The 26,764-nt window shown below is 31.8% G+C and overlaps 3 protein-coding genes across 4 annotated transcripts in view; 2 read left to right on the plus strand and 1 right to left on the minus strand.

Annotated features, from left to right (window-relative positions):
* LOC143198992 (chromosome transmission fidelity protein 18 homolog) overlaps window positions 1-22,571 on the plus strand; it is an 85,487-nt gene extending 62,916 nt beyond the window's left edge. Inside the window, exons 7-8 of the mRNA XM_076408702.1 lie at window positions 15,775-15,832; window positions 22,405-22,571. Coding sequence (XP_076264817.1) covers window positions 15,775-15,832; window positions 22,405-22,508 — 162 coding nt within the window. The 3' untranslated portion in view covers window positions 22,509-22,571. The remainder of the gene's footprint in view (window positions 1-15,774; window positions 15,833-22,404) is intronic.
* Window positions 4,939-6,396, plus strand: LOC143199000 (uncharacterized). Its single transcript, XM_076408714.1, has 2 exons — window positions 4,939-5,057; window positions 5,114-6,396. The coding sequence occupies exons 1-2, from the start codon at window positions 5,018-5,020 to the stop codon at window positions 6,301-6,303; spliced, it is 1,230 nt and encodes a 409-aa protein (XP_076264829.1). The 5' UTR covers window positions 4,939-5,017; the 3' UTR covers window positions 6,304-6,396.
* On the minus strand, window positions 11,844-12,508 carry LOC143199036 (uncharacterized). Of its 2 annotated transcripts, none has more exons than XM_076408768.1 (2): window positions 12,396-12,508; window positions 11,844-12,339 (listed from the first exon to the last, which is right to left on the minus strand). In XM_076408768.1, exons 1-2 carry the CDS (start codon window positions 12,457-12,459, stop codon window positions 11,873-11,875), a joined length of 531 nt encoding a protein of 176 aa, XP_076264883.1. In that variant the 5' UTR covers window positions 12,460-12,508; the 3' UTR covers window positions 11,844-11,872. The 2 variants fall into 2 exon arrangements, with proteins under 2 accessions (XP_076264883.1, XP_076264876.1); XM_076408761.1 differs by having other exon boundaries at window positions 11,844-12,345; window positions 12,396-12,467.
* Window positions 22,572-26,764: the final 4,193 nt, after the last annotated feature.

Here is a 26,764-nt window from a genome sequence, read left to right on the forward strand (position 1 = left end):
CCATTAACGATTTTACCATTTCATATTTAAGTAGTTCAAGTCGTATGAGTGTCTAATTTGCAATTACCATCAACACATTTCAACTTTAGAGCTTTTTTTGAAGACTTTTTGGAATTATACAGTTTAGATTTATATGCAGCAGTAAGTATGCCTTCCATATTTTTGAGTTGATCTTCTATAGCTGCATTGGCAATGGAGTATAAAGTCTTTTTCACTTACAAGCATTACCGAATCAAACATATTCGATAAATATATCAACTTAATATATTAGAAAAAAGTGATCCTATTCCGCTGTTTTCCTATTTCCTTTAACTAAACTTAGCCTCAGTGGCGTAACTTAACTAAATCAATTAAGTAATATAAACTGTCGACGCTTGACTTTCACAGAGTAAAGACATATTCGGAGAGACGGTCTGTGAAACGAAACAAAAGTGCAACATCTGTGTCACAAACGTGGCTTTAAAAAAATGTCTAACAATAACATTTTAAAGACTGGTGAAAAAGTGAAAGTGCGATCGGAATAAAAAGGTCAGTACAGTAGAAAATAAATGCAAAATGCCATAAAACGTTAAGGGCTGAAAACTCAACATCTGTACCACAAATGCAGCGTAGGATAATTGAAACATAAAAATAACAGTATTATTTCAACAATACGTAAAAAAATATGGAGAAGAACACTGCACAAAAAACAGATAAAATGGAAATATCGACATCAGGGGTATCACATATTGTAACAGAACGAACAGGCACTCTACAATGCGTGGATGAACGAAAAGTCGGCGCGGGAGCGTCTTGAAATTGTAGTAACCAATATGCAAAAACAAAAAAATGCCTTCCAGCTACAGCTAAATTAACAAAACTCTGAGGGAAGGACAAAACAAAGATAAACCACAAAGCCAACAAAAGCAGTCCAATTGTTACATATGAAACAGATGAAGAATTGCAGAAAGAAGTAGGCCAGATAACGGTTAAAAAGAGAAGCAAATAATTCCCCAGGATCTTCACCGCAGCAAATAAAAATAAAACAAAATAATAAACAAAATAAAGAAATTAGAATGCCCAGGCCACCCCCAATTATCGCAAGTAATGTTACCTACTTTGAGTTTAATAATAGAGTGTTTAGAGTTGCTGAAACTGCAATGACATTCTTATGAAGACAAACAAACCAGAAACATCAAAGTTATGGCAAGGGGGCTTCCATCAACAGCTAAAAGTTAAAAAATTATCACAGAACTAAACCAAAATGGGCTTAAATGCTTAAATGCGACATTAAATATTTGTCAAAAGAGAAAAGACCAAAAATAACAAAGGAGAAATGTTGGTCGACAAGAAGCTATTACCTCTATTTATGTTAGCCTTTGAACATAATACGTACACAAAAACCATTTTTGGTATTAAAATAATTTTAGGGGTCGAAATAAAAATCGAACCTCTAAAAAAATTTAAATGTGAAAAATGTTCAGGTAAACATATCACCATAGAGTGTATAAAACCCAAAGAAGCTAAGCGGAAATGTGCAAACTGCAATTAAGTACATCCGGCAAATTATAGAGGATGTGTAGTTGCTAAAACACGTCAAGGGAGAAGAAATACAGTAGCTCCTCAAGTTAAACCTCAAGAAACAATGGGTGAAAAGAAAGAACCGAAAAAATATAACAACGTAGATAGTGAAATGACTTATGCCCAAAGTATCAGTCAAAATGACCAAAGAGACACAAAGGAAAATGAAGCAACCACCAACGAATTGCTACTTAAACTAATAGGAAAGCTGGACAGACAAGAAAAAATTATTGAATATTTTTCCGAAAGGATTCAAAAACTAGAAATGAAAAACATTAGGCCTATGGCTCCAAAAACCCGAAATGGCAAATAAAGATATTCGAATAGCAATTTGGAATGCTAATGGAATCCAGCAACATCACGCTACCCTACAAGTATTCCTAGATATGCAAAAAATAGATATTTGTCTAATATCAGAAACCTATTTAACAAAAGAATCCTTTATAAAATTTAGAGGATATACATGTTATCATTCCATACATCCAGCTAACACCATAAGAAGAGGAAGTGCAATAATTATACAAAAGAACATTTCCCACCACCAAGAACCCGGCTCAGTACAGCAGAAAATCAGGTAACAGCAGTAACTATTAAATCAAGCAGATACAAAGTTACAATAGCCGTAATTTATTGTCCTCCAAGATACAATAAAAAAAAAAGAAATTATTTGAATGTCCTAAGCAACCTGGGAGAAAAAGTTATAATTGGAGGTGATTTCAATGCAAAAAATACAAGATGGGGATCCAGAATGACAACTAAAGGCAATGAACTGCATAAAACAGCTGCTGAACTAAGATGTAGTTACATCTCAACTTGAAAACCAACTTATTTTCAGACTAATCAAGAGAAAACCCCAGACCTGTTAGATTTCTTCATAGTAAAAAACATAACATCCAACTACGTAAAAGTCGAAGAAAATTTTGAGCTAAGTTCAGATCATATGCCAGTGATTCTGACATTGAGCGAAAATATAATAAGAAAATAAAGAAACCCAACATTAGCAAACAAGAGAACACACTGTGAAGGATTTGCTGAAGAATTGAACAATCGAATTCAACTAAATATACAAGACATCTGAACAAATCAATTTTGAAGCGGAAAAAATCGTAGTAGATATTCAACAAGCTGCTTCGAATAATACTCTAGAAATTAAAAGTACAACTAAAGGAACTAATTATCCAAAAAAAGTAAAGGAAATGGTAGCTGAAAAACGTAAATTACGAAAAAAATGGCAACAAAATAGAACACCTGAAAATAAAAATAGTTTAAACAATATAACCCAAAGACTAAAAAGAGAAATACTGGAAATTAAAAACAGAACCATAAATAATTATCTGAGAAATTTAACAGATTATAAAGAAACTGATTACTCGCCCTGGAAAGCCACAAAATATCTAAAGCGCTCAAGTCTACATAGTCCACCTATAAGAGACCTATGTAGGAATTGGGTACGTGACAATCACCAAGAAGCAGAAGCATTTGCTGAATATCTAGAAAATACTTTCAAACAAATCGAAACTAATATTGAACATAATTTGCCGGACATAGAAGCTGAAAATTCGATGATTGAATTAGTCACGCCGAAAGAGTTAACCAAAGTTATTAAAACTGACATTAACCCCAGGAAATCACCAGGCTACGATTTAATAACAGGATAATTACTGCAAAAACTACCAAGAAAGGGAATTATAAACTCACCAACTTGATCAATACATTTAGATTAAAACATGTCCCAGACATTTGGAAGATGGCGGAAATTATAATGATCTCAAAACCTGGGCAGTCAGCAAACGAAATAAAAAAGTATTCTGAACTATATTCTTAGATGTAGCACAAGCCTTCGATAAGGTTTGGCGTGAAGCTTTGTTCATAAACTATAGAAAATGCTCCCAAGACAACATACCGAACTATTAAAATCATACATTACAACCAGAATGTCAAACAAGAAGAAGCTTACTCTACAATAAAAGAAGCTAAAGCAGGTGTACCACAAGGAAGTGTACTGGGACCAATGCTTTATCTATTCTACACTTGTGATATACCACAAATGGAAAATATCACGATGGCTACATTTGCTGATGATACTGCGATTATAGCAGCCGGAAACAATAGTGAAGAAGCCTCACGAAAATTACAACAGGCAAGTGACAATATAAATAATTGGACACAAGCTTGGAAAATAAGAATTAATGAAAGTAAATCTGTACATGTGCAGTTCACCTATAAACAAACCGTACAAGCACCTATAGCATTAAATAATACTATCATTCCATATAGCAACAACGCTAAATATCTCGGAATGAATCTCGATGCAAAACTTCGCTGGAAGGAACATATAAATAAGAGAAGAAAAGAACTGCAATTGAAATATAGGAAAATTTACTGGCTAATTGGAAGAAAATCACAATTATCAGTACATAATAAATTGCTATTATATAAGCAAATATTGAAATCTATATGGACATACGGAGTTCAATTATGGGGATGTTCTGCAAAGAGTAACATAAATAAAATACAAATTTTTCAGAACAAAGTCCTGAGAGGTATTGTGGGTGCACCCAAATATTATAGGACTGATTAGCTACATCGAGACCTTCAGATACCCACAGTCAGTCAAGAAATCAAGAGCAATCATCAATTGCATCAATTGCAAGGGGACATGAGGAAAGACTCCATTCTCATACGAATATTGAAATATTGCAAATTTTGGATATCACCTGGACAACGACTCAAAAGAATCAAACCATATGATCTTGTGCAGTGTTGTGTCGTGAAGACTGAGATAGGGTTGATGGGTCCACCTAGTTATATAACTAGATTTAAGTTATCATAAAGACAAATTGTAGTTTAGACTGAAACGACTAGTAACAAATTATTAATTAAATAAAAAAAAGGCAATATAAACTGCAATATATAATATAAGGACATCCATTTTCCGTGTTACTGTCATTCAGTAATTTTTTTTTTATGAAATAGAAAACATATCAAAAGATGTGAATATCCATGGTTATTTTTTACCAATAATTTTGACTAAAACAGCATGGTTGCCAGGTTGCTAACATTGATACGCCCTGAGTGAAAAACCCTATATAATATGTGAGTTGTTGGTCCTACGGTGGCTTCAAAACTGTAGAGTAATGACAAATATTTAGATCTGAATTAAAAAAAAAATTTTCAAGTCTGACAACGTGTTACTAAAAAATTAAGTTTAATCCCCTATTACAGTCGGACTCTTGTTATTAAAATTAAAGCCTATTATTTAATCTTTTATATAGTATTGTATTTTGGATTTTGTTTTTATTGACATTTAATTTGAGCCTAATAAAAAATTTAAGATGGTTATATTTACCTTATCATTTATGATGTAGAATTTTTAACGTATAAATAGTGTCGGTTAGTTCGGTATCATCATTGCATTCTTAGCTTGATTATAACCGTTTAACAAAAAATCTTCGGCATGAAGTTAGTGGCTGTTTTAGCTTTAGCTTTTGTTCAGGGTAAGTAAATTAACTATATATTCGAATTATTTGTTTATTTATCATATATCATTCAGGGCTTGCGTTGCCTGCTGGGGAGATCTCAAATCTTCCCGCGATAGTTGAAGCGGAGGATACCCCTGTTAGCATTGGTAATTTACCCGCTGAAGTTTCATCCGAAGAATCTGTCGAAATTGCACTTTTACCTGCCATCGAAGGAAATGAAATAGCTGTTGATTCTGTTCAAATCAGTCAGTTACCTGCCCCTGAAGAAAGTTCTCCTGTCGAAATCAGTGTCTTACCTGCCGTTGAAGATGAAATTGCTGGCGGTTCAGTTCAAATCAGCAATTTACCTGCTCTTGAAGAAATTGGTGTAGCTACTAGTTCTCCAGTCGAAATCGGTAATTTGCCTGCTGTTCCTTCAGTTGAAATCAGCCAGTTACCTGCTCTTGAAGAAATTGATGTAGCTACTAATTCTCCAGTTGAAATCAGCCATTTGCCCGCTGCTCCTTCAGTGGAAATCAGTCAGTTGCCTGCTGAACCTTCAGTAGAAATCAGCCTTTTGCCCGCAGCTCCTTCAGTCGAAATAAGTCAATTGCCTGCTGAACCTTCAGCAGAAATCAGCCTTTTGCCTGCCGCTCCTTCAGTCGAAATCAGTCAATTGCCTGCTGAACCTTCAGCAGAAATCAGCCTTTTGCCTGCTGAACCTTCAGTAGAAATCAGTCTTTTGCCCGCTGCTCCTTCAGTCGAAATCAGTCAATTGCCTGCTGAACCTTCAGTAGAAATTAGTCTTTTACCAGCTGATGAGGCTCCAGTCCAAATTGGCAATTTACCTGCTCTTATCCCCTCTGATGACGCCGATGAAGCTACCGTCACTGAGGAAAAAGTTGAAATCAGCCATTTGCCATCTTTACCATCTATCGAATCAGGTGATGTCTCCATTGGTCATCTGCCCGCTTTGGATATTCCGCAATCTGATGTAGCTACTCCTTCTTGCGTCAAATACGTGAAGCTGCTTTTAGAAGAAGTTTTGGCTAACTTACCAGCTGTAAACGAACCCGCTCAACCTCAAGTCCTGCCTGCAGTTCAACCTCAAGTCCTGCCTGCAGTTCAACCTCAAGTCCTGCCTGCAGTTCAGCCTCAAGTATTGCCTGCACTTCAACCTGTTAACCCATTAACTGATGAAACTGCATGTGCACGTTGCTTCGAGAAAGTAAGATTACTGATCGAAACTGCCAATAGCCAGAAAAATCACATCACTTTCTAAGGAAAACATTTAATGCTGTATAAAATAATGTTACAACAGATTATTATATAAACAATGTAGTATAATTTCAATAAACAAAACGTATCAGGAATATGGAAGCATTTTCATTTCATATGTATTCAACCTATTTTTTCTTCAATTAAGTTTCTGCTGAATAATTAAAGCTACTAAGTGTTTATGTAATAATGGTTCATGAATTTATGTGTTATTGTATTTAGATCATATTATTTAATATTTTTTCTAAAAAGTGGTTCAAATAAAATTGTAAGATATATAAATAGCTTAATGAATGATACTAATAATGGTAAGTCTCTTGTATCATTTTTAGAAATACCAAATCCAAATTTCATTTATGCCTGCTGAACTGGAACTGGAACTTTAATTGTTTACAAAAATAATTGGTCTTGGTGCGGTATAAATTAATGAAATATAAAATATATCTCATTACAATAAAAAATAAGCTATAGTAATACATTTAAAAAAAATTAGGTAATCTCTCTTCATTAGATGTTATCAAATCCATGTTATCATATATTTTTTATTCTATATATTTTTTATCACATTTAGTAGTTCAACAGTATGGCTCGTGTGCATTAAGTGTTTCTTATGATAATTACTATATATAAGAGATGTAAGAGAACATTTCAGTAAGTGATCCTCTGAGCAAAATATGTTATTCTATTAAGTCTAATATGACCATTAATCAGATCGGATGGTACTAATCGTTTTAGGCTTTGCACTTCACTGCTATCGTGCACATTTAACTGGCTGGTAAGTGCTTTGGGTTGCACTGACAATCCTTCGATTTTTTTAACAATAACACTTGAATTATATTCGTTATGGGTTAGAGAGATCATATTGTATCACTTCATTAGAGACGTAGTACGTTGTTTGGAACCAGTATGATGGATATGTTAGATTTAACATACTAGAAGCATCCCATAGTTGAATTTCGTAAGGCTTTTCGTCGTTCTAAGTATTGATTTGTACGGCAATATTTTGTTATCTAAGTATAATTTTTATTTCAAGTTGGTTTCGTTTAGCAAGTATGTGCCTCTTTTAAATTACACGTTCATGTAGATAAATGCCAAAGTATTTTACATTACCCACCAAAAGGAGTTGGAAATTATTTATACTCACCGGTAGGCATGTTGTTCTACGAAAGATGATTAGAATAATAAAAGGGAAAAAAGCTACTAGGCGAATTGACATTGAGATTGTAATTTTGACATCGAGGTTTCATTATTTGCCAGTAACAAAGAGAAGAGTTGCCTGTGGCGTGTTGAAATAGTTGATAAAAAGTAGATCTACTACGATAATCTTAAGCCATAAGTTAGTTTAGAAACTAGTCGGGGACACTCGGACATTATAGTGGAATCAGTAAGATGGAGAGTATTAGTGTTTTGAGATGTCTATTTGAGCAATCGCAAGTAACAGTCCCAAAGTATTCCTCTTGTATGTCAACGCTCGGCCACAGATTGCAAGAGTTGTGAAGGTTACAAGTTGCAAGGGTTGTTGCAACTCGAATGAAACATTTTGCCACATCCAGTTTAGCATTTGTTCAGATCGACGCAGCATGGCTTGGCTGGCACACTGATTCGAAATGCTGCCAGACCAATTTTTTTTTTGGCAGGAACTTTCTGGAAACTATATGTGGAAAAACAAGTTGTGGGTAACGATGGAAAATATTTTAACTAATATATATTGTATGATTTCTTTTCAATAAATTAATATTTAAAGTAGAGTCCCTTATATTGGAATTTAGTAAATTTTATGTTTACCTTACACAAATGTACCAGCAGAAAAGGTGTTAAATGTGGATGAATAAATTTTGGATTATTGGAAAAACCCAATTTCAGGTTCCGGTGAATGACTAAGGTGAATATTAAAAAATCTTTTAAGAACTTTATTTTTTACTTAAAATCATTACCAATTTTAACGAACGTTTCACAGCCATTATAACAGGTCAGTTGAATAGTCCCCGGCCTGACACATAGATGGCGCTATTAGAATTAAATCCATATATTTTTTAGTTTGCCCTAACCATCAAAAGATGCGTGTATAAATTTGACACCTGTCGGATCATTAGTTTGTGAATTATAGCATTTTAAGTGAAGCAACTTTTGTTATTGTACAAAACATAGATAAAAAGGAATTTCGCGTGTTGATAAACTATTGCTTTTTGAGGGGAAAAAATACGGTTGAATCAAAAACTTGGCTTGATGCCGAGTTTCCGGACACTGCCCCAGGACATTCAACCACCAAGGATTTGTATGCTAATTTTAGACGTGGTGAAATGAGCACCGAAGACGCATTGTGTGAACGCAGCGGACGCCCCAAAGAGGTTGTTACCGACGAAAACGAAAAGAATGCTCGCTGGAAAGAGATTTTCGTCGAATGAAGAGGTGATCGCTGAAACTGAGGTCCATTTGAAGGACAAATCGTACTACAAAAATGGTATCGAAAATTTAGAGGGTCGCTATAATCAGTGTATCACCCTTGAACGGAATTATATTGAATAAAAAAAAATATTTTGCAAAAAAAAGTGTTTTAATATGTAGGCCGGGGACTTTTCAATTGACCTGTTAAGTAACTTGTAATTCCTAAACTATAGAAGTAAAGTAAACTATTTTGATTAAAAAAATTAAAACGTGTTTCGATCTATAAACTCTTGTGAATAAATGTTGATGATTGAGTTAAATAAAATTCACCTTAATTATACAACATTACTTAATTTTATTGATTTCATATTTATAGTTAAATCTTTAAGACTAAAAAGACAAAAATTAAGTTAATAAATATTTCTTTCATCTTAATAATGGTATTTTAGATATATTTCAATATTTTGCATGTCAAGAAGCCACCTTCAAGCAGCCGTTCAAAGGCGAGCTATCGGTAAATTGAACGAAACAACTGGTATTAACCCATTTTCGCCGAATGAAGACGCCATAATAAAGTTGCTACTGGTTAAGTTTTAACGTTGACAAATGCAGTCGGCTCTCGAGCGAAACTCGAGGGATTCGCCTAATCTGACAAACAATGGAGCGCTGCTGAAAATGGACTTCCCCGTAGCATCCGAGCGAACGCTAAACCCGCAATCTAGCCGGGTCATCTTTCATTATTCTGATCTCCTTTGTCTGATAATATTACTTTATAGTTATGATGGTTTAAGTCGTCATTCGGAATAAATAGGGGATGATTTCCGAAAAATAGAAATATCACTATGCATTTAGGTTTTACTTATCGTGAAATTATTTATTTAATTTTTGGTTATTTACCTTTATGTACAGTATAATCTACTTTCATGTATTCTGATCATTTAAAACTTTTAAAAAATGGTCTAATATAGATCAATGAAATAATTTTCCATAATTTTCTTTCCCCTTTCTTTCTTTTTGTAAAGGGTATAATATTGTTACCAAGAACTTTTTCTCATCATTTTAATATGATGATACCGTGCTGAAAGAACGATGCATATTCACCGATCCATATTCGCAATTCCTCAGAATTGCCCATGAAATTTTCCCATTGAAACCATGCCCCTGTAACAGATCAATTGAAAAGTCTAAGCATTCTTTTGAGATCTGAGAAGAGGAAATAGTCGCTGGGCGCCAGATCTGGATCAATTGATGGATTTTTGACACGGTGCATTGTCTTGGTGAAGCAGCACTTTCGTTTTCTTCAAATACGGTCGTTTTTCGGCGATTTAGTCCTTCAAACGGTGCTATAATGCTATGTAGGGGTCGCTGTTGATGGTCCTTCCTTTTTCAAGGTAGTCAATGAAAATTATTTCATGCGCATCCCAAAATACGGAAGTCATAACCTTGCCAGACGACTGTTGCGTTTTCCACCCTTTGGAGGGGGTTCATCGTGTGCAGTCCACTCGAATGACTGTCGATTGGACTTCTGAGTGAAATGATGGAGCCATGTTTCATCCATTCCCACATATCGATACATCAACTCGGATTTATTACGCTTGATCATCTACAAATACCGCTCCGAATCATCAACTCGTTGTTGTTTTTGGTCAAAAGTGAACTCGCGTGGCACCCACTTTGCACAGAGCTTTCTCATACTCAAATATTCGTGAATGATATGATGTACACGTTCAGTTGATACACCTTTAGAATGTCTTATTTCTTTCAATTTCAATTTATGCTCATTCAAAATCATTTTGAGGATTTTTTTAATGTTTTCGTCGGCAATAACCCCTTTTCGCGTCCCTGAACGCGTCCACTGTATTCACCGTCTTCGGTGCTCATTTCACCACGTCTAAACTTAGCATACCAATCCTTGATGGTTGATTTTCCTGAGGCAGTGTCCGGAAACTCGGCACCAAGCCAAGTTTTTGCTTCAGCTGTTTTTTTTCCTTCAAACAACAATATTTTATCAACACGCGAAATTCCTTTTTATCCATTTTTTTCACAATAACACAAAATGCTATAATTTACAAACTAATGATGCGACAGCTGTCAAATTTATACACGCATCTTTTGAGGGTTAGGACTAACTAAAAAACATATGGATTTAATTCTAGTAGCGCCATCTATGTGTCAGGTTGGGGACTTTTCAATTGATCTGTTACGGTTTTCTTAGATTGTAGTGTCTGTGCTAGAGATATTTAAAACTTGTTATTTTATTGATGTTGTTTTGAGTATGAATATTTGAAATATGAGGTTTCTATTTAGGTTCTATAATATTTAGTTTTTCTATTTTACCTAATTTCAAGAAATTCTAACAAAACGCCAGTTTGAAGAGACTATTGTAATAAAAATATATTAATTTTTTTGCGAGGATTATTCTTGCATTTTTTATAATTCAGTTTTATTTGCATGTGGAGAAACATCTATATCGCATCGCATAAAATATCACACACACAAAATATCTATATAAATTTGCTGTATACTCTCTGTTACTTTAACTATTAGAGGTAATTTATGGCACAGTTATTTGGAACAAAATTTTCTTATGTCAAAACGTTTTTTAATTAGTATTATATTATCCGACTTCAATAGGGAGTAAAAATTATGGTATATGACGCAAAAATATTATCGCAGCTTTAGTAGCTACAAAATTCTACATGTACAAATCAGTATTGAAATTTACAAAGCCCTATTCAAACTGGTGAGTGCATTGTAAGTTACAGTTAATGTAGTAATAGCAATAATGAGGCGAAAGGTTGTATATTTGAATTCATCTTATTCTTAGACCGTCTTAATTACTAGGAACATTTTTTGATATATTTTATAAAATTTTCATTAAAATCGCTGATAAGTGAGTGTAGTGGTCTTGTATTACAATAAAATTAATGGAAATGTTTTGTAAAACTGAACATAGAAATAGACGCAGCTACATCTGTAAACATAATATATCACATGTTCATATTCATTTTATCAGTAGCGTCAGTCATCATAATGCGTTTCGATAAATGTCAAAACTAGTATTTAGAATAATCGCAATTATTTGTAGCCATGTAAAACAAATATTACACAATTTATAGTTTAATATACGATTCTACAAATAAAAAAATAAAACAGGAATGTATTTTATTGAAATTGATCATTACAAATTACAACTCATCTTTAGGTGTAACTTTTAACACTTCCTTTAGATTTTTACCTAAATTAACGGTTTCTGTTAACATTTGAAGCTTTGACAAACTCTTTATAATTTTTTCCGTTTGATGCAGTTTTTCTTTTTCTTCCACCTTGACTCCTTCATTACAATTTTCGCACCTTATTTTTCCTATTTTAGAAAAAGCTTTCACCACATTTGTTTTTACATCGTTTAATGTTTGTTGTTTTTTCAGCTCATTTTCGACATTCTTCTGTTCAATATCTTTTTTAGTTTTTTCCGTTTCTTGGCTAGCTAAGATTTGACCTTGTTCAAGCTTTCCTAGCCAACCTTGAACTTTATCTTTTGTTATAACCAAACCTTCGGACTGCCATTTGTTAACAATATTTTTTGCTATGCTTTTTATTTTTATGTTCATGTCTTGCCCCGCACTATTGATATTTGCATTACTATTGGCTTTAACTAAAACTTGTTAATATTAGGACTATTAATATTACTATAGTATTATACTAACTTACCTATAGTTATTGATGCTGCTAGGAAAATATAGGTAATATTTAACATATTATAGTGGTATATCATCAAACACTCTTACCGACTATTAAACGGATGTTAAATGTGTATAATTTAATTCATATCATCTACGATTTTAATGTTATAAATTTTATTGTTATATGGGAGATAAGATTTATGGTTTGTAAACCTTATAATTGCATTATTGTTACATTAAAAAATATTATATAACTATATGTATTAGGGAATATCTTAAACTGTAAAAATAATAACTATTTATTAGGTATTCAAAATAATTTGAATGTATGTTTTTCTTTATTAATGTCTCTTTTGTTAAATAATTGCCAGATTGTGCGTTTAGTTAAATTAATATAAAGTAATTTATATAATTTAAAGTTCGTAATTTTAACCATGAAGCGAGATCTAAGATGTGTATAATATAGAATAATGTAACAAAACACATTTGTTACAATTTGATGTTAGATAGAATATAAATAGCTGAAGTAGTGTTCAGTTAGAGAATAAATAAGTTGATTTAATTTTATACCACTATTCATATGGATAATACTACAACACTTCTTAATTCATTTCGTTTAGTGGTATTTAAATATGTGGATTACATTTTATGTGCTACGACTAAATCAAATTTAGATTCACCATAAATTATTCTATGGGGAGTTTCGTTTTATCCCAATAAATATAACTAATAAAATATATAATATTAAACGAGACGCGCTCGTTCGTATCATATACGCATATGCTAATAAGCTGTTTAGATCAATTATTTAAGTGAAAGGAAGTATCTTCCATTTTTGTAGAAAACTACCACAAATTATGTGCAAAGTCCGCAAAAGCCACAACGAAAATGCTCAATTAGTGAGCTTTATGGCCTGCTCGGTATTTAACAGACATCATTCTTTGTGATTCATTATCTGAAGAAGCTAATTGAATTAAATGTCAACCAAAAGCTACTAAATATACAAAAAAGTGGAAAAGAAGAGGCAACATTGAAAACTTGGATGCAATATGGAGACAAAGAGTAACGAAAATGTAATTTTTTATAAATTTAAGAACTTGCAGAGGAGAAATAGTATACATAATAACTGAAGAATAAAAATGGAAGAAGTAATAGAGAAAACTGAAAAACGGAAAAGCACTGAGTTAAAATATGATACTAGAAATGCTGAAATAAATGGCTTCTAAAGCTATTGAATTACTAGTAGAAATTTACAACGGTGGAATTACAAGAGTGTGGAAAGAGGAACAAGTTTTACAGTATTGACAAGTACTACTTATGGTTCCGTTACATAAAAAATGAGATAAAGAAACGATAATAATTATAGATAAATCACTCTGTTGTACACAACCGTAAAAATATTCGAAGGCATTATAGAGAACTAACTAAAGTCAGTTACAGAATTGTAGAGCAGATTTCGAAAGGAAAATATATACAATACCATATATTTAGTATAAGATAAATAGTTGAAAAATACAAAAAGGCATATATTTGTTTGTATTTGACACAGTGAGAAGAGAAATACTATTGGTTATATCAGAACAAAGAGGTGTAATAAATCAAAACTTCCAACCCAAGAAGGTGGAAGTTTAAGCCCAACTTTATTTATAATAACGAAATAATTAAGACTATCAAATAAACAAACAGGACTACATATGCGGTATAAGAATATGGAACTATAAAATAGAATAGAAATGTCCATAGAAGCTTTCGCATATAATATAATTATAACAACAGATAGGCCAGAACACCTACAGAAAATTTTAGATAGATGGAATATGTTATTAAAAGAATAGTGAACGATAATAAATTTTTAAAAATGAATGTTGTGGTATTGAGAGAGCGAAAAGTAATAAATATTAAAATTGATAATCTAAAAATAAAGCAAGTAAATGCATTTAAATATATGGGTACCGAAATCCAAAATAATTGAAGCCATAAGATTGAAATGAACGAAAGAATTGGAAAAACTCCGCATTTGTACTTTAAGTCAGTTTCCTAGAGCTATAAAAAAACTATAAGTGACAACCAACATGATCCATAAATGAACTAGATACTGTAAAATACTGCGTAATCGCTAATTATATTACTTGAGAGATGCCCATTCCTCAAAAAGAATCAGCGATATAACTCGGCATTCATTTTGATTGTAGACTAAATTGGGAACGCGACCTTAGAACCAAACCAAACTCAAAATCAAAGAAATGAAATTGTTAATCAGCTAACAATAAATTATTGATAGACTCGTGCGTGTAAATATGAAGTTGCACTAAGACATCAAATTCACTGGTAATCTAACGTTGCCGATACAAAGTTATTCGACTAATTAGCAATGCTTATTTCTATATAACAAACTAAGAACTGTGCGATGACATCGAAATCAAATGGCTCGCGAAGTCATAAGTTTTAAGTTGATACATAGTGGTGCATTTATCCTACACTCATCTTGCTTATGTTGCTCCAAATAGTAGTAAAATTAATATTATACTAAGGGTATCTAATAAATGATAATTGTAATTGTGATTGTCCATAAATAACCTTCACGTCGATAACCAGGTAATATTTAAGTTGGTCATTCTCTTAATACAATGGTTCAGGACCAATGCTCGAACATAAGAGAAGCTTCCTAAGAAATAGGCCCAATCCACAGTATGGTTTAACTTGATCACAAGGAAAGTCTATATTTTAAACTTAAACAAACGAATAATTGTTAGTTTCATTACGTATAGAATTTATTTCAATTTGTTGATAAGCACAATCAACAACATTGATATCTATAATGAGAACGTGCTTCAGATATTATCATTATGTGATGAACCATATTATTATTGGATATTGTGCCCTTAATTCATATTAACATATTCACAACATTAATTTTTTTATCTTGATGTAACCAAAATATCTGAAATAACAATACTTTTTACATTTTTAGTAGAGTAAACATCACTTACCCTTGTATTTTTTTATTACCAAGACGAGAGAAACTAAGATATTACATATATCGTCTAGATATTCTAAGAAGTATATATGAATAAAATATTGAAGTTGTTCAGACGATTCTTCTTATTTTTCCGTGTATATAAGCAATGAAACTGGGAAGACATTCCCATATATCGAGCGAGTCGAAATTGGGAATCATCATTTCTTATATAAGAGTTCCCGAACTAGGAAATCCTGTTCGAGAGTTCAATTTCGGCGAAATCAATTTGTGGAAGGGCGAGAGTATTAGGGCCCTATCAACCTATAAAATGATATTTGGCCGTTATAAATTGTGATATATTGCTTCTGCTTTTGGGAACGTATTCCAATGGCGGTGGTTATTTTACGGATGTGAAAATAACTTTTTTAACAATTTTTTTCTGTTACAGCCCAGTGTTCGAAAGGACTTCTTCGGCAGGATCATTGAATGTCCTGTTTCGTCGACTGGTAAGTTACTGTTTTATATTAGGGCTAATAAAAGGAAACCCATTATTTTTTCAATAGTTGACATTAATAAACTGTACCTTGAGCTGTAAAAATTTGATCCACATTTCTAATCAAAAAAACTTATTTGATAGTTCATTTTATTATTTTGACAGCGAATGAATGATTCAGATTTTTTTCGACTCATATCAAAGATGGACACCAGCGAAGAATATATAAATGGTATTTATGGTATTTATGATTCTGCACTGTAACAGACAATCAAGTGCTGTATTGGTTTCATCGATTCCGCTTCAGTGATTTCTATGTTAAAGATGTACCGGACACTGGACAGCCAATTGTCGAAAATATGGATAAAATCATAGAAATGGCTGAGTTCGATCATCATATAAGCTGTTTCTATTGGTCAGACGCTAAAAACTGTACAAAAAAATCGTTTAAACTTTTTGAAAAAGGGTGGAACAGAATTGACTTTGTCAATGAATCTTTGACAATGTCAAACGAGAACGGCCGAAGCGCCGTGAACTGAAATTTTGCTAAGCGTTTGGTGGGACTAGCAAAGTATCATATACCTAGAACCGGTCAACTTTGGTCACTATAACAGGAATCGTATTTTATCAAGATAACACTAGTCCACACACATCGATAGCAAATTGCCAAAAACTTCGGGAGCTTTATTGAGTGATTCTTATACATCGACCTTATGGCTATGATCATTTCGAGCTATTTCTTTTTATGGCGAACTGATTCTATTTGAGAACTGTTTTTTAGTAATAGGTACTATGACTTATGATTTAGGCGTAATGCAGTTATCTTCAAAATGGCAACCAGTAATTGAACAAAACGCGCATACTTGAACTAAATCGGATCATTCTATGTTAAGTAAAGGCTTTAAATGATGGGGACGTTGTTATTTATTCAATAAATATTTCAAATTTCTCATTTAATAAATGTAATGTTCGGAAAAATCTAAATTCGGTTGTTTCTAATAGATGGCTTAATACTCGCATATCTGTAGAAATATTTATTCAGTTAAACCATGCTAAATGGAAGATAACAATCCATAGAATATTCTTAAAAGTTATTCGGCTTTTAGTTCCCAAAAAATAAAACTTCAGTGCAAGCTCGTATTAAATTGTGTAAACTTTCTGGGGTGAGTACTTAGTCAACGCCGGTGTCAGATTTGGTTTTGCTTATTGTTTTTAAGCATGAATCTTGCCCTGTTCAGCTAGTGTCCATCAGTGAAAAAGCCGACTATATTCTTAATAATATCGAGGTAGACCAACTTTGAACCACATACATAAAACTGAGTCAATATTGGGTTTCCACACGAGTTAGCAGACAAAAATTTAATGGACATAGAAATTTACATTTGTGTTTGCTGAGAAAAGGTCACGTACGATAATAATATATGAAAAGCATTGTGGTCTGAATGCTTGTATAGGACAAAATCGTTACTTCTACTCTCTACAATTAATCCAAATAATAATTGAACTTTTTGTTCGATGACCCTAGACTACTTGATTCACTTTTTCGCTCAGAAGTTTCAGAAGTGCTACGCCACCCGAATTATTACGGGTTTAACTAGAAAAATAGTAAAAGATCATCCATCAAAACGGCACATATATCATTGATTACTATTTACACTGTATAGTATAAATTCGCTTTGAAGATAATTAAAAAAATATTTTTCACCTTTTGCATCATGTTACGAAAAATAATATAATCTTTTGTTGATCAATGAGATTTACGATATAGTTGAAACGTGGCAGAAATGGCACTTAAATTTGGCTGTGTAATTGTCATATTATGAAGGTGGTTGAAGAATCAAGATCATAGTAAGATTTATTATACCAAATCGATTTTAAAATATTGTACAATTGTAATTAATCGAATACCGTTGGTACACTGATGGTGTCGTCCAAGAGCACCTGAACTGAAAATTCCATAAATATAAGGAAGACTTTCGGCATCGATTAGCGGGTACGAAAATATCCAAAATAAGATCCGTAAGTGAAAACCCAAGGCAAAAGTCAGAGGGAACTAAATCTGGCGCATACCATGGTAAAGGTAAAATTATACCATGAATATATCCAAGCTTTGTAAACGTTCTATAGGGAATGATAATATTCATAACATATAGCCCGTCCAATAAAGTCCACGTCATCAAAATTTATGACATCAGTACGTCGCAATGTTTTGCCGTATCAAATTTTACTTTTGTTTTACAACGTTTGTCGGTTTTTAACTTCCATTTATTATCACTAATGTTTTGAAAAATTTTGTGGACATTTAGCAACATGGCCGACAAACACCAACCTAAATCGAATTTTATAGACCGCTTCGATTACATGTTTCGACGCACGAAACAGTATTTTATTTCTTTTTAAGTAGGGCAAAATGTATGTATATAAACATTGATTTTGATTAATAATGGAATGATTAAAACTTGGGGGGTGATTATAATAAGGACCATGAATAATGAAAATTTCTCGTCGTCTTTATGTTGGTTTTGCGTTAAATCGAACAAAAATGAGTGAAATCGAGTTAGTTTATTCGAAAATCGCGCGAAAATCGAAATTAACCACCGAAAACGAGGCACCCGAATGGTCCGGATTGTGGAACAGACAGTCGGGATAATTACCCGCTCGCTGAAGCGGTAATTTATATCATCAGGAACGAGATGTCGGTAATTGCCTCCAAATGGAATCCAGTCCTATTGTTTGCTTACCGAAATTACAATTTGCCTTATTACTCTGCTCGAAATGCCTCGGGCCATCAGCCATTGTTTTAGAGGGATGATTCGAACTCGAAAATTATTTTAATGGCGAACGAGCCGTTTTCCATTCGCGTTTATTTGATCGCATAATGTACAGGTGGTATCGATATCTTATTCACGTTCTCCGACTATACAAGGAGCAATCGGTTAGGGATACACATTTTGAACTACCGTTATTTTTCAAGTTTTAAAACTTTATGAACAAAAATTATTACATATGCAATATAACAGTGAACTCACGCTATCTCATTTTATGACGTAAAAACATGGCAGTGTCGCCGCATTTATATTTGATTTCTAGTTTATTTTCTTCTAGCTTATATATATATATATATATATATATATATATATATATATATATATATATACATATATATATATATATATATATATATATATATATATATATATATATATAAATATATATATATCTAACAATATTCCAATGTAAATAAAATAATTAAACAACAATCATATCAAACATAATTTATTTTAACATTATAAAACATCTAATGCATATATTATAATAAATATATCTTATGTTAATTTATATTTTTTAAACCACTTATGGTATCCCCTGAAGGGCTAATTCATCTAATTAACAATTATATATATATTCAAATTTTTTTATATATTCAAGTAATTTATTTTACTTTCATTTGAGAGCATATAGTAGATTCAAAGTTTATTTGTATATGCGTCATCGAAATTTGTGACGTCAAAACCTCGCAATGTTGCCGCATCAACTCTGAGTTTTAGTTGAGTTCGGTTTTGACATACAACAACATTTTAATATAAATAAATAATTGAACAAAAAATGTTATCAAATATAATTTATTCTAACATTATGGTATATCTAAAAACTACAGTTAATTATATAGCCACAATAGTTTATAGGTTAGAGTTATAACCTCTTATCACTATTGCTTTCAAGAATTTTGCATACGTCTGACAACTGGACGACTTTGACAGGCTGATTGGTGTAAGTGTTCAAACTAATAAGACAGCATTGTGTCTCTTTTTATCTAGAATAAAATAAGAAAGAAAATATTGTCTGATTCTAAAACGAATTTACAAATTGCGGCAGGCAATACATTAAACATCTTGATGACGCATATACAAATAAACATTGAATGGGCTATATTTGCCTTTTTACACTTAGCTTTTGTTTCCTTCGTTCCATTGTCAAGTAATTTTAATAACATTGTATTGCTCCTTAGTTTCTTCTGTTACTACCTGTGTATATTTGTGTCCATATATTTGTGCTATATCTGCAAGACAGTTAGTATTCATTCTGTCTTCATACATTTTAACCAAATGCTGATATGATTCTGAACAATTACATATATATCTATGCACACAAATCTTTCAGCCCCTACCATATAATTTTCTACGGTTATCCTATATGCCTGCTTCGTTAGCGCAATGCTCAAGGCGACAGGATGGTCCTCCTACTGTTGCGATAGTCGTGTGTTCGAATCCTGTTGTTGCGTGGATGTACTTTATGCTTGTGATTGTAAATGTAAATGTCGTTAGTCAACAATGGAAAATCCGGCAATGAATAACCATCCCAGTCACGCCAGTATCCAGACTGGGTAAGATCGGATGTCCTCTGGGATAGTCTCTAAGTTAATCACTGGCCAGTCGGGAGGCTTAATGCCGAGGACAGTGGTTTAGAGCTCATGTCAAACTATAGTTCCAGTTCAGATAAACCCTGGTTGGTACAAAAATACTTTAAAATGTATATATAAAAAGTTATCCTATATTAATGATATACACACCTTAGTTGTTTCCACCCTGATCATCTTATCTTGGCAATTGTCAGTATCGAATCATAATCCCACATCCATAAAGTTTCATTTAGTCACTTTGTGAGCTATAAGTCAGTAATTAAGCATTTAATTTCCAATCTAGGACTACTCTGTAATTTCACTATTTGTCAGATTCTTATTATGTGTGTCTGATGGAGTTCATCTAAAACGAAGGCTGTTAGTTATAGACAATCTGTCTTTGCCACACCCGATGACAATTAGATTTGATTGAATATGCAGTGATAAAGAGGAAGACGTAATAGTCTGTGGCCATATTGTTCAGCAATATGTATACTTTTTCAGGCTTATTCCTAAAAAAGTGAATTACATAACACAAAATATTAAACATTTCAATTATATTTATTGAGTGACAATTTGAAATAAATCACTTTTTAACAGGATATTTTCAAAACTTAATTTATGTTTTTCAAGCCTTAATTACAGCATCTGCTGACCCGAACTTTCATTTTTCTAACTGTTTTCAAACAGAGCAAAAACTTATGGTTCATTTCCATGTTTGTTGTAGTGTTCTATGGATACCTTCCAGACTTACGGTTATCTTTGAAATAATTGTACTAAATTATGTCTATATTAAAAAAACTACTTACTATTGCATACATTGTGTTATACATTTCGTAAATTTAATCTCGAATAGAACTAAAATCAAGGTGATCTTGATTCGTTACCCGCTTCGTATGATGACACTTTCTTTTCGGTGAATCCAACATTATATTGTTTTTCTTTTTTTGAGAGATTTTAGTCACAGCGTCCAGACTAATTTTCAATGCAGATGGAACACGCTAATATTATTTGCATTAAAAACCCCAGCAACTTAATATTTAATATCATTACCTCTTCAACTAATTTTACTGGTTACAAGAGATCTCCATTACCTCGTTCCTGATGGAAGTTATTAATTAGAAACGTAATGTGTTTCTAGACCAAAGCAAGCAAAGCGCCAATACAATGTTTGCCGGTTTATAACTTCTTATTATCACTAATGTTTTAAAGAATTTTGTTAACATTTGACAGCTAGACGAATTTTATAGGCTTATTCGGTTACATTTTCGGACGCATCAAAAGCATTGTGTCTCTTTTTAACTATAATAAATTAATAAGAAAAATGTTGTCTGGTATTAAAACGGATTTACAAACTGCAATAGGCAATACATTCGACATCGTGATGACATGAGTTCAGTGTTATTTTGAATAGAATATATACAGAATGCTGCTATTTACTGTTGATTTTTGATCTGGGGTGAGCAATACAGAATACTGATAATTGATTTCTTTTGTATTATATTAAATTATATGGACGTAATGTTTCTTTAATTTCTTATTTTAACCCGTTATGCTCGATACCCTCAAGACCAACATAACCCTGACCATCGGTCAAATTCAGATGCCATAATAAGGTGTTGGCCACGGTGGACTTCGAGTAATCTTATTTTCATGCATAATGACATACACAGGCGTTTCAAATTAAAAAAAAAGAATTTCAGTAATGCCTCACGTGGAGCTTGTTTATACTGTTTCAATATCGACTGACCTTTATTAATAAAGCCTATATAATATATCTAAGTTATTTAAAATTATTTTCATTTAAAATTAAGATTTGTAAAGCCTGCTACTCAAGTAAATTGTGAGTTTCGCTTGGCTTGAAAATGTACTTCTACTACCAATCTACAAGAATCTACTTGGCTGAGAGACCAACAGTTAAAAGGAAGATGAATATGAATATTAACTGTCAAACATGATATATTAACTGTATGCATCTTTGTGCATTTTTTGCTCTTGGTTTGCAGAGAGACGACTTACTTGGGCGGATTAGCAGATCCATGGTTTTTTTAAAACTGAATGTTAGCACCAGTGTTTTATATATATATATATATTATATATATATATATATATATATATATATATATATATATATTATAACTTATTATATATAACTGTTATTCTAATATATTTGTTTTATTTTTCAGCTAAATCAACTCAGCATGTTGCCAAAAATGACATATGGTACCAATATAAAGAGGGTTTTAGCAATGCCGTTCGAAAAAAAATTAAAATATCTGCGTTAAAGTGAGTTTAGTTATACTTAAAGTTGTTTAGCGTGAAATATACATAAATTAAATATTTTTAAATAGTACTGTTTGTTTTAATATCCCGTCCAACATCCAGTAAAAATCACCATATTTACGATGTAAGTTTGTGAGAATGGTCTCAGATGTTATACAGGATTTCTAACTTAAAACAATTGGTTTTTACTAATGTGTTCCACAAGAACTTCCTAATTTATCGCTGTTGTTTGAACGAGTTAAGACCGCTTGTCTTAAGGGAGTTTTGTTGGGAGATTGCTGAGGGTGTGATACTGGCGAAACACCCTGGTAAACTGTCGACTGTATTTTGATTTATTTGTAATTTTCATAATGATATTCTGTAATATTTATTAAAGTAACATGTGTATTTCTTTCATATAAATAAATTAGGATGGGAATATTTTTAATGAATTAAAATCATTAATATATAAAATAATTTAAAGTTTACACTATGGTGAATACAGTAGATGAAAATTATCCTATAAATTGTCCACTTTTAATAAATTTTAGTATATATTATTATAAGCATATGTGAAATGGTTTAGGAAACAAAACCTATTAATTTACTTCAAAATACTTCAATAATTATTTAACGAAAAGAAGATGCGACTTATTGAACGGCGATTCAAATGGATACTGAGAGTTTATTAGAAAAACCTTACGGTAGCTTTAGAAATAGATGTCCAGATAGAGCCATATTACATAACACCTTCCTCCTAAAGAAACGGCCACAAGGATGTACGTGGTCGTTATTCTGTCCGGACAGCTTATAGTTGTTATAAAAATTGTTTTTGAGCATCTATTGTACTTTTTGTTGTACAATTTACCTTTAAAGATCTTCGAAATGACATTGTATCTATCCACATTTCCATGGTATTCCTCTACGGAATGGTTTTTCAGACCGCCTTTATTGGTCTTACACCTTGCTACTTCAGTTACGATACTTTTGCCAAGAAAAGCTTTGAGTAACTACAGAACGAATTCAAAAAAGAACAGTCTTATGATATCCTGTAATCCTACTGACTCTTAGTTATAGTTGGTGAACTAATTTAGAAAACAAATACTATTAATTTACTGGAAAATATTAGTTTATTTAACAGAAAGAAGATGCGACTTATTGAACTTCTATACAAAACGACACAGAGGGTCTATTAGAAAATAGACCAGCCCATCTCGCTCGTTCACCATTCAGGTAGTTTTAGAAATAGATGGTCAGCTAGTCAGAGCCGTATTACATAACATAAATACCATAATTTAACATTTAACTGACTATAAACTAGTGATTTAGAGAATCTATGAGTCGGTAATTGTCAATTATCTTGGAATAAACTCAATTTCATTTCATCTAAAATTATTCTTTCTAACTTAAACAGAAATTATTTATAATATAAATATTATAAATGTATGTAATATCAGTCTATAGTCAGAATTATGTTCACACATTTTATGAAAACATAATCAGGTACGAAGAGCTATTGAAAGTTTTGAACAGTGACTAATGAAAATGAAAGTAGCACAAAGACATCGTGATGTTAAATATTGCAGAGAACTGCTTTAAAATGATAGCAAAAACGGTTAAGATCGTTTGATATTTCATGGTATTCACTGGCATGCTTTAGATTTTCCAGAAAAATGTGTTAGTAAGAATGTAAATTGTAATTCTTTACTGTTGTTTATGGGAACGAATAAAACTAAACTTACTATTTTTTCCCAATGACTAAATGAATTTCTGTTTAAAGACTGATAAAAGAACAATATATCGTTTTGATACAAAAAATTACCATTTTTTTTATCAAAACAATATATTATTCTTTTGAACTAGAATCGCATGGTGAAACAACGTACATGATGGTATAAATGAATATGGCAGGTTATTCAACGCAGATTCCTGGACGGCCATAGTATAATGAAAATATAAGTTGAAGGTCCAGGTACATTACCAGATTATTTAGCATTATTTGAGGAGAAATTTGAAAGAATCGGAGTTTTTTTATATATTCAAAACTTAACCCTTTAAGAATATATTAATTAAAACAAAAATTAAGGAGGCTTTTCAAGATTCAATTTATTTTTGGAGATAGCAGTGTTAGTGATGCGGTATCTAAATTGGTTCATAACTAATTGGAAGCTTTAAAGAATTTGAACTATTCTAAGAAATTTAAAAAAATCGAGTTTTTTCTTGGTGTAACCCTTTAATGATATTGCCTTAAGAGGGGGTTTTAAAATTTAAGTTATTTTCGGAAATAGTGCTTAATGTAACAGCTTACTAATATAGCTGCATAGAGCTGTTTCGCTCGCAACTACGTTTTTTGAGATGATTGATGTTAGTGTTGGACTGAATTTAACTATCGACTGTTTAGTAATTGACTACTATTTACTATCGACTGTTTCAGTTGCTATATCATTTCATTCAGGTCATGTTTAATTATGTCATGGATTAGTTTTTCTTTCTATGTAATTATTATTAACATATACCTATGTTTAATTGTTATATAGTATTTATGGTTATTGTACATCTTTAGTTTTGAGGTTTTGTTTATTTAAGTTCTATTGTATTTTCTATATTTATTATAGTATATTATTTGATAATAGCAATTAATACTTTAAAATATAATAAAACATTTGTGGGGCATTATTCCATTCCTTTTTACAGATCCACAATGTTTGAATGTTTCAAATATAAAAATAATTCTACTTCGTTTAAAATTAAATTATAAATTTCATGTTATGTATTATTATTATTATAATATTGAGTAATTTTTTTTTCCTTTTCTTTTTTAAAGTTAGTTCGTAAAGGAATTTATACATCTCCGTCTCGCTTGTATATGTACTACCGTTTGAAAATATAACCACATATAAAATTAACTGTCCCTAGCAATTATCTCCGTCCTTTCCTCTCTCGCAATTTATGCAGGAAAGTATTCGTACATCTTCGTCTGAGATCCCGAATTGAAAAAAAAACTGACAACATTTGAGTGAAAATAGTAATTACTATTTTCAGTCGCTAGTTTTTTGACTATCAACTGTTTGCGACTATCGATTGTTTTGACTGTTTTCAGTCGATAGTTCGCAACGCTAATTGATATGATATCTCAAGTTTTACCGAGCTCATTTACTTGAAATTCAATAAAATTATTTAATATATTCTTCTGTCATATTATCATAACATTTTTCAATTTGGGTTCAAACATTTTTAATGTTTCAAAAATATTCCATTCTTTCAATTTTCAACTCAAACTGTGATGGTTTAGTTTAATTTAAACTTTTTCTGAACCAACTTTGCATCTTTGTACAGTTTCAACCCTCTACCTTCTTTAACTCTATCTTAGAAGTTAAATTCTTTAATATGTTTGAAACCACTCGACTGAGACCATTTCTTTCTTTTATTTAAGTCTGCCTAGCCGTACAATTCTACAAATCGATGCTCATCAACTACAAATTCAAGAATAACCTGCATACTGTATACTGGAAATTAATACAACGTGTCCTGAAAAATAAAAGTAACTATTTTACTATTTCAAAAGTTGGTTACACTATTTCCGTTACGTTCAATAGTAAATTCATTCTCCCCATATCGCTCTATTATATTGGTTGAATAGATCCTATTCTCTTTTCAATGTAATATCCTAGTTTATTCCTTTTTTATTTATTCTCTGTTCGTTTTGTTGTTTAATAGTTTATTGTCAATAGCATATTTACACATCAAACCCGTCATAGCAATAGCAGAACATTTTTCTTTATTTTATTTTGTTATGAAAATTTTATCGAATATTGGAAGGATTTTTTAATTTTTGTGTTGATAGCAATTCTTTAATTTAAATAGTTTCTAAATTACTAATAACAACAATTACATTATCAAAACACAAAACTGATTATTTTTACTTATGTGGGTTAGAGTACAGGAGATAAGGAGGTATTTAATTTATATATATATATATATATATATATATATATATATATATATATATATATATATTAATATTTTAATATAAGGCAATGTGTGTATTACTACTAGTTGTATTTTAAAAGTCGTATTAATTATAACATGATGTGAATGAATATTTGTTATAAATATGATTGAATAATCTGCTCATCACAGCTTGTCCTAACCTAATGTTGTCTAGTCTAAGAAGGTTATACATGAATATTGCATATTTCTGTTTTTTAGTTTATTTTTAGTGGAGCGTAAGTAAGAGATCAATATATATTAGTGCGCTGTCAACATGATCATCAACAGCGTGCC

This window comes from Rhynchophorus ferrugineus, unplaced genomic scaffold (genome assembly GCF_030347505.1).
Source record: "Rhynchophorus ferrugineus isolate W39M unplaced genomic scaffold, kcgeb_rfMv2 rfM1, whole genome shotgun sequence".
Lineage (NCBI taxonomy): Eukaryota > Metazoa > Arthropoda > Insecta > Coleoptera > Curculionidae > Rhynchophorus > Rhynchophorus ferrugineus.

Bases quoted from the DNA above. Each gene is read 5' to 3' on its own strand.
- LOC143199000 (XM_076408714.1), top strand. From the start codon at position 5,018: ATGAAGTTAGTGGCTGTTTTAGCTTTAGCTTTTGTTCAGG. The intron at 5,058-5,113 runs GTAAGTAAATTA...TATATCATTCAG, and splicing joins AGCTTTAGCTTTTGTTCAGG to GGCTTGCGTTGCCTGCTGGG.
- LOC143199036 (XM_076408761.1), bottom strand. From the start codon at position 12,459: ATGATATACCACTATAATATGTTAAATATTACCTATATTTTCCTAGCA. The intron at 12,346-12,395 runs GTAAGTTAGTAT...AATATTAACAAG, and splicing joins AGCAGCATCAATAACTATAG to TTTTAGTTAAAGCCAATAGT.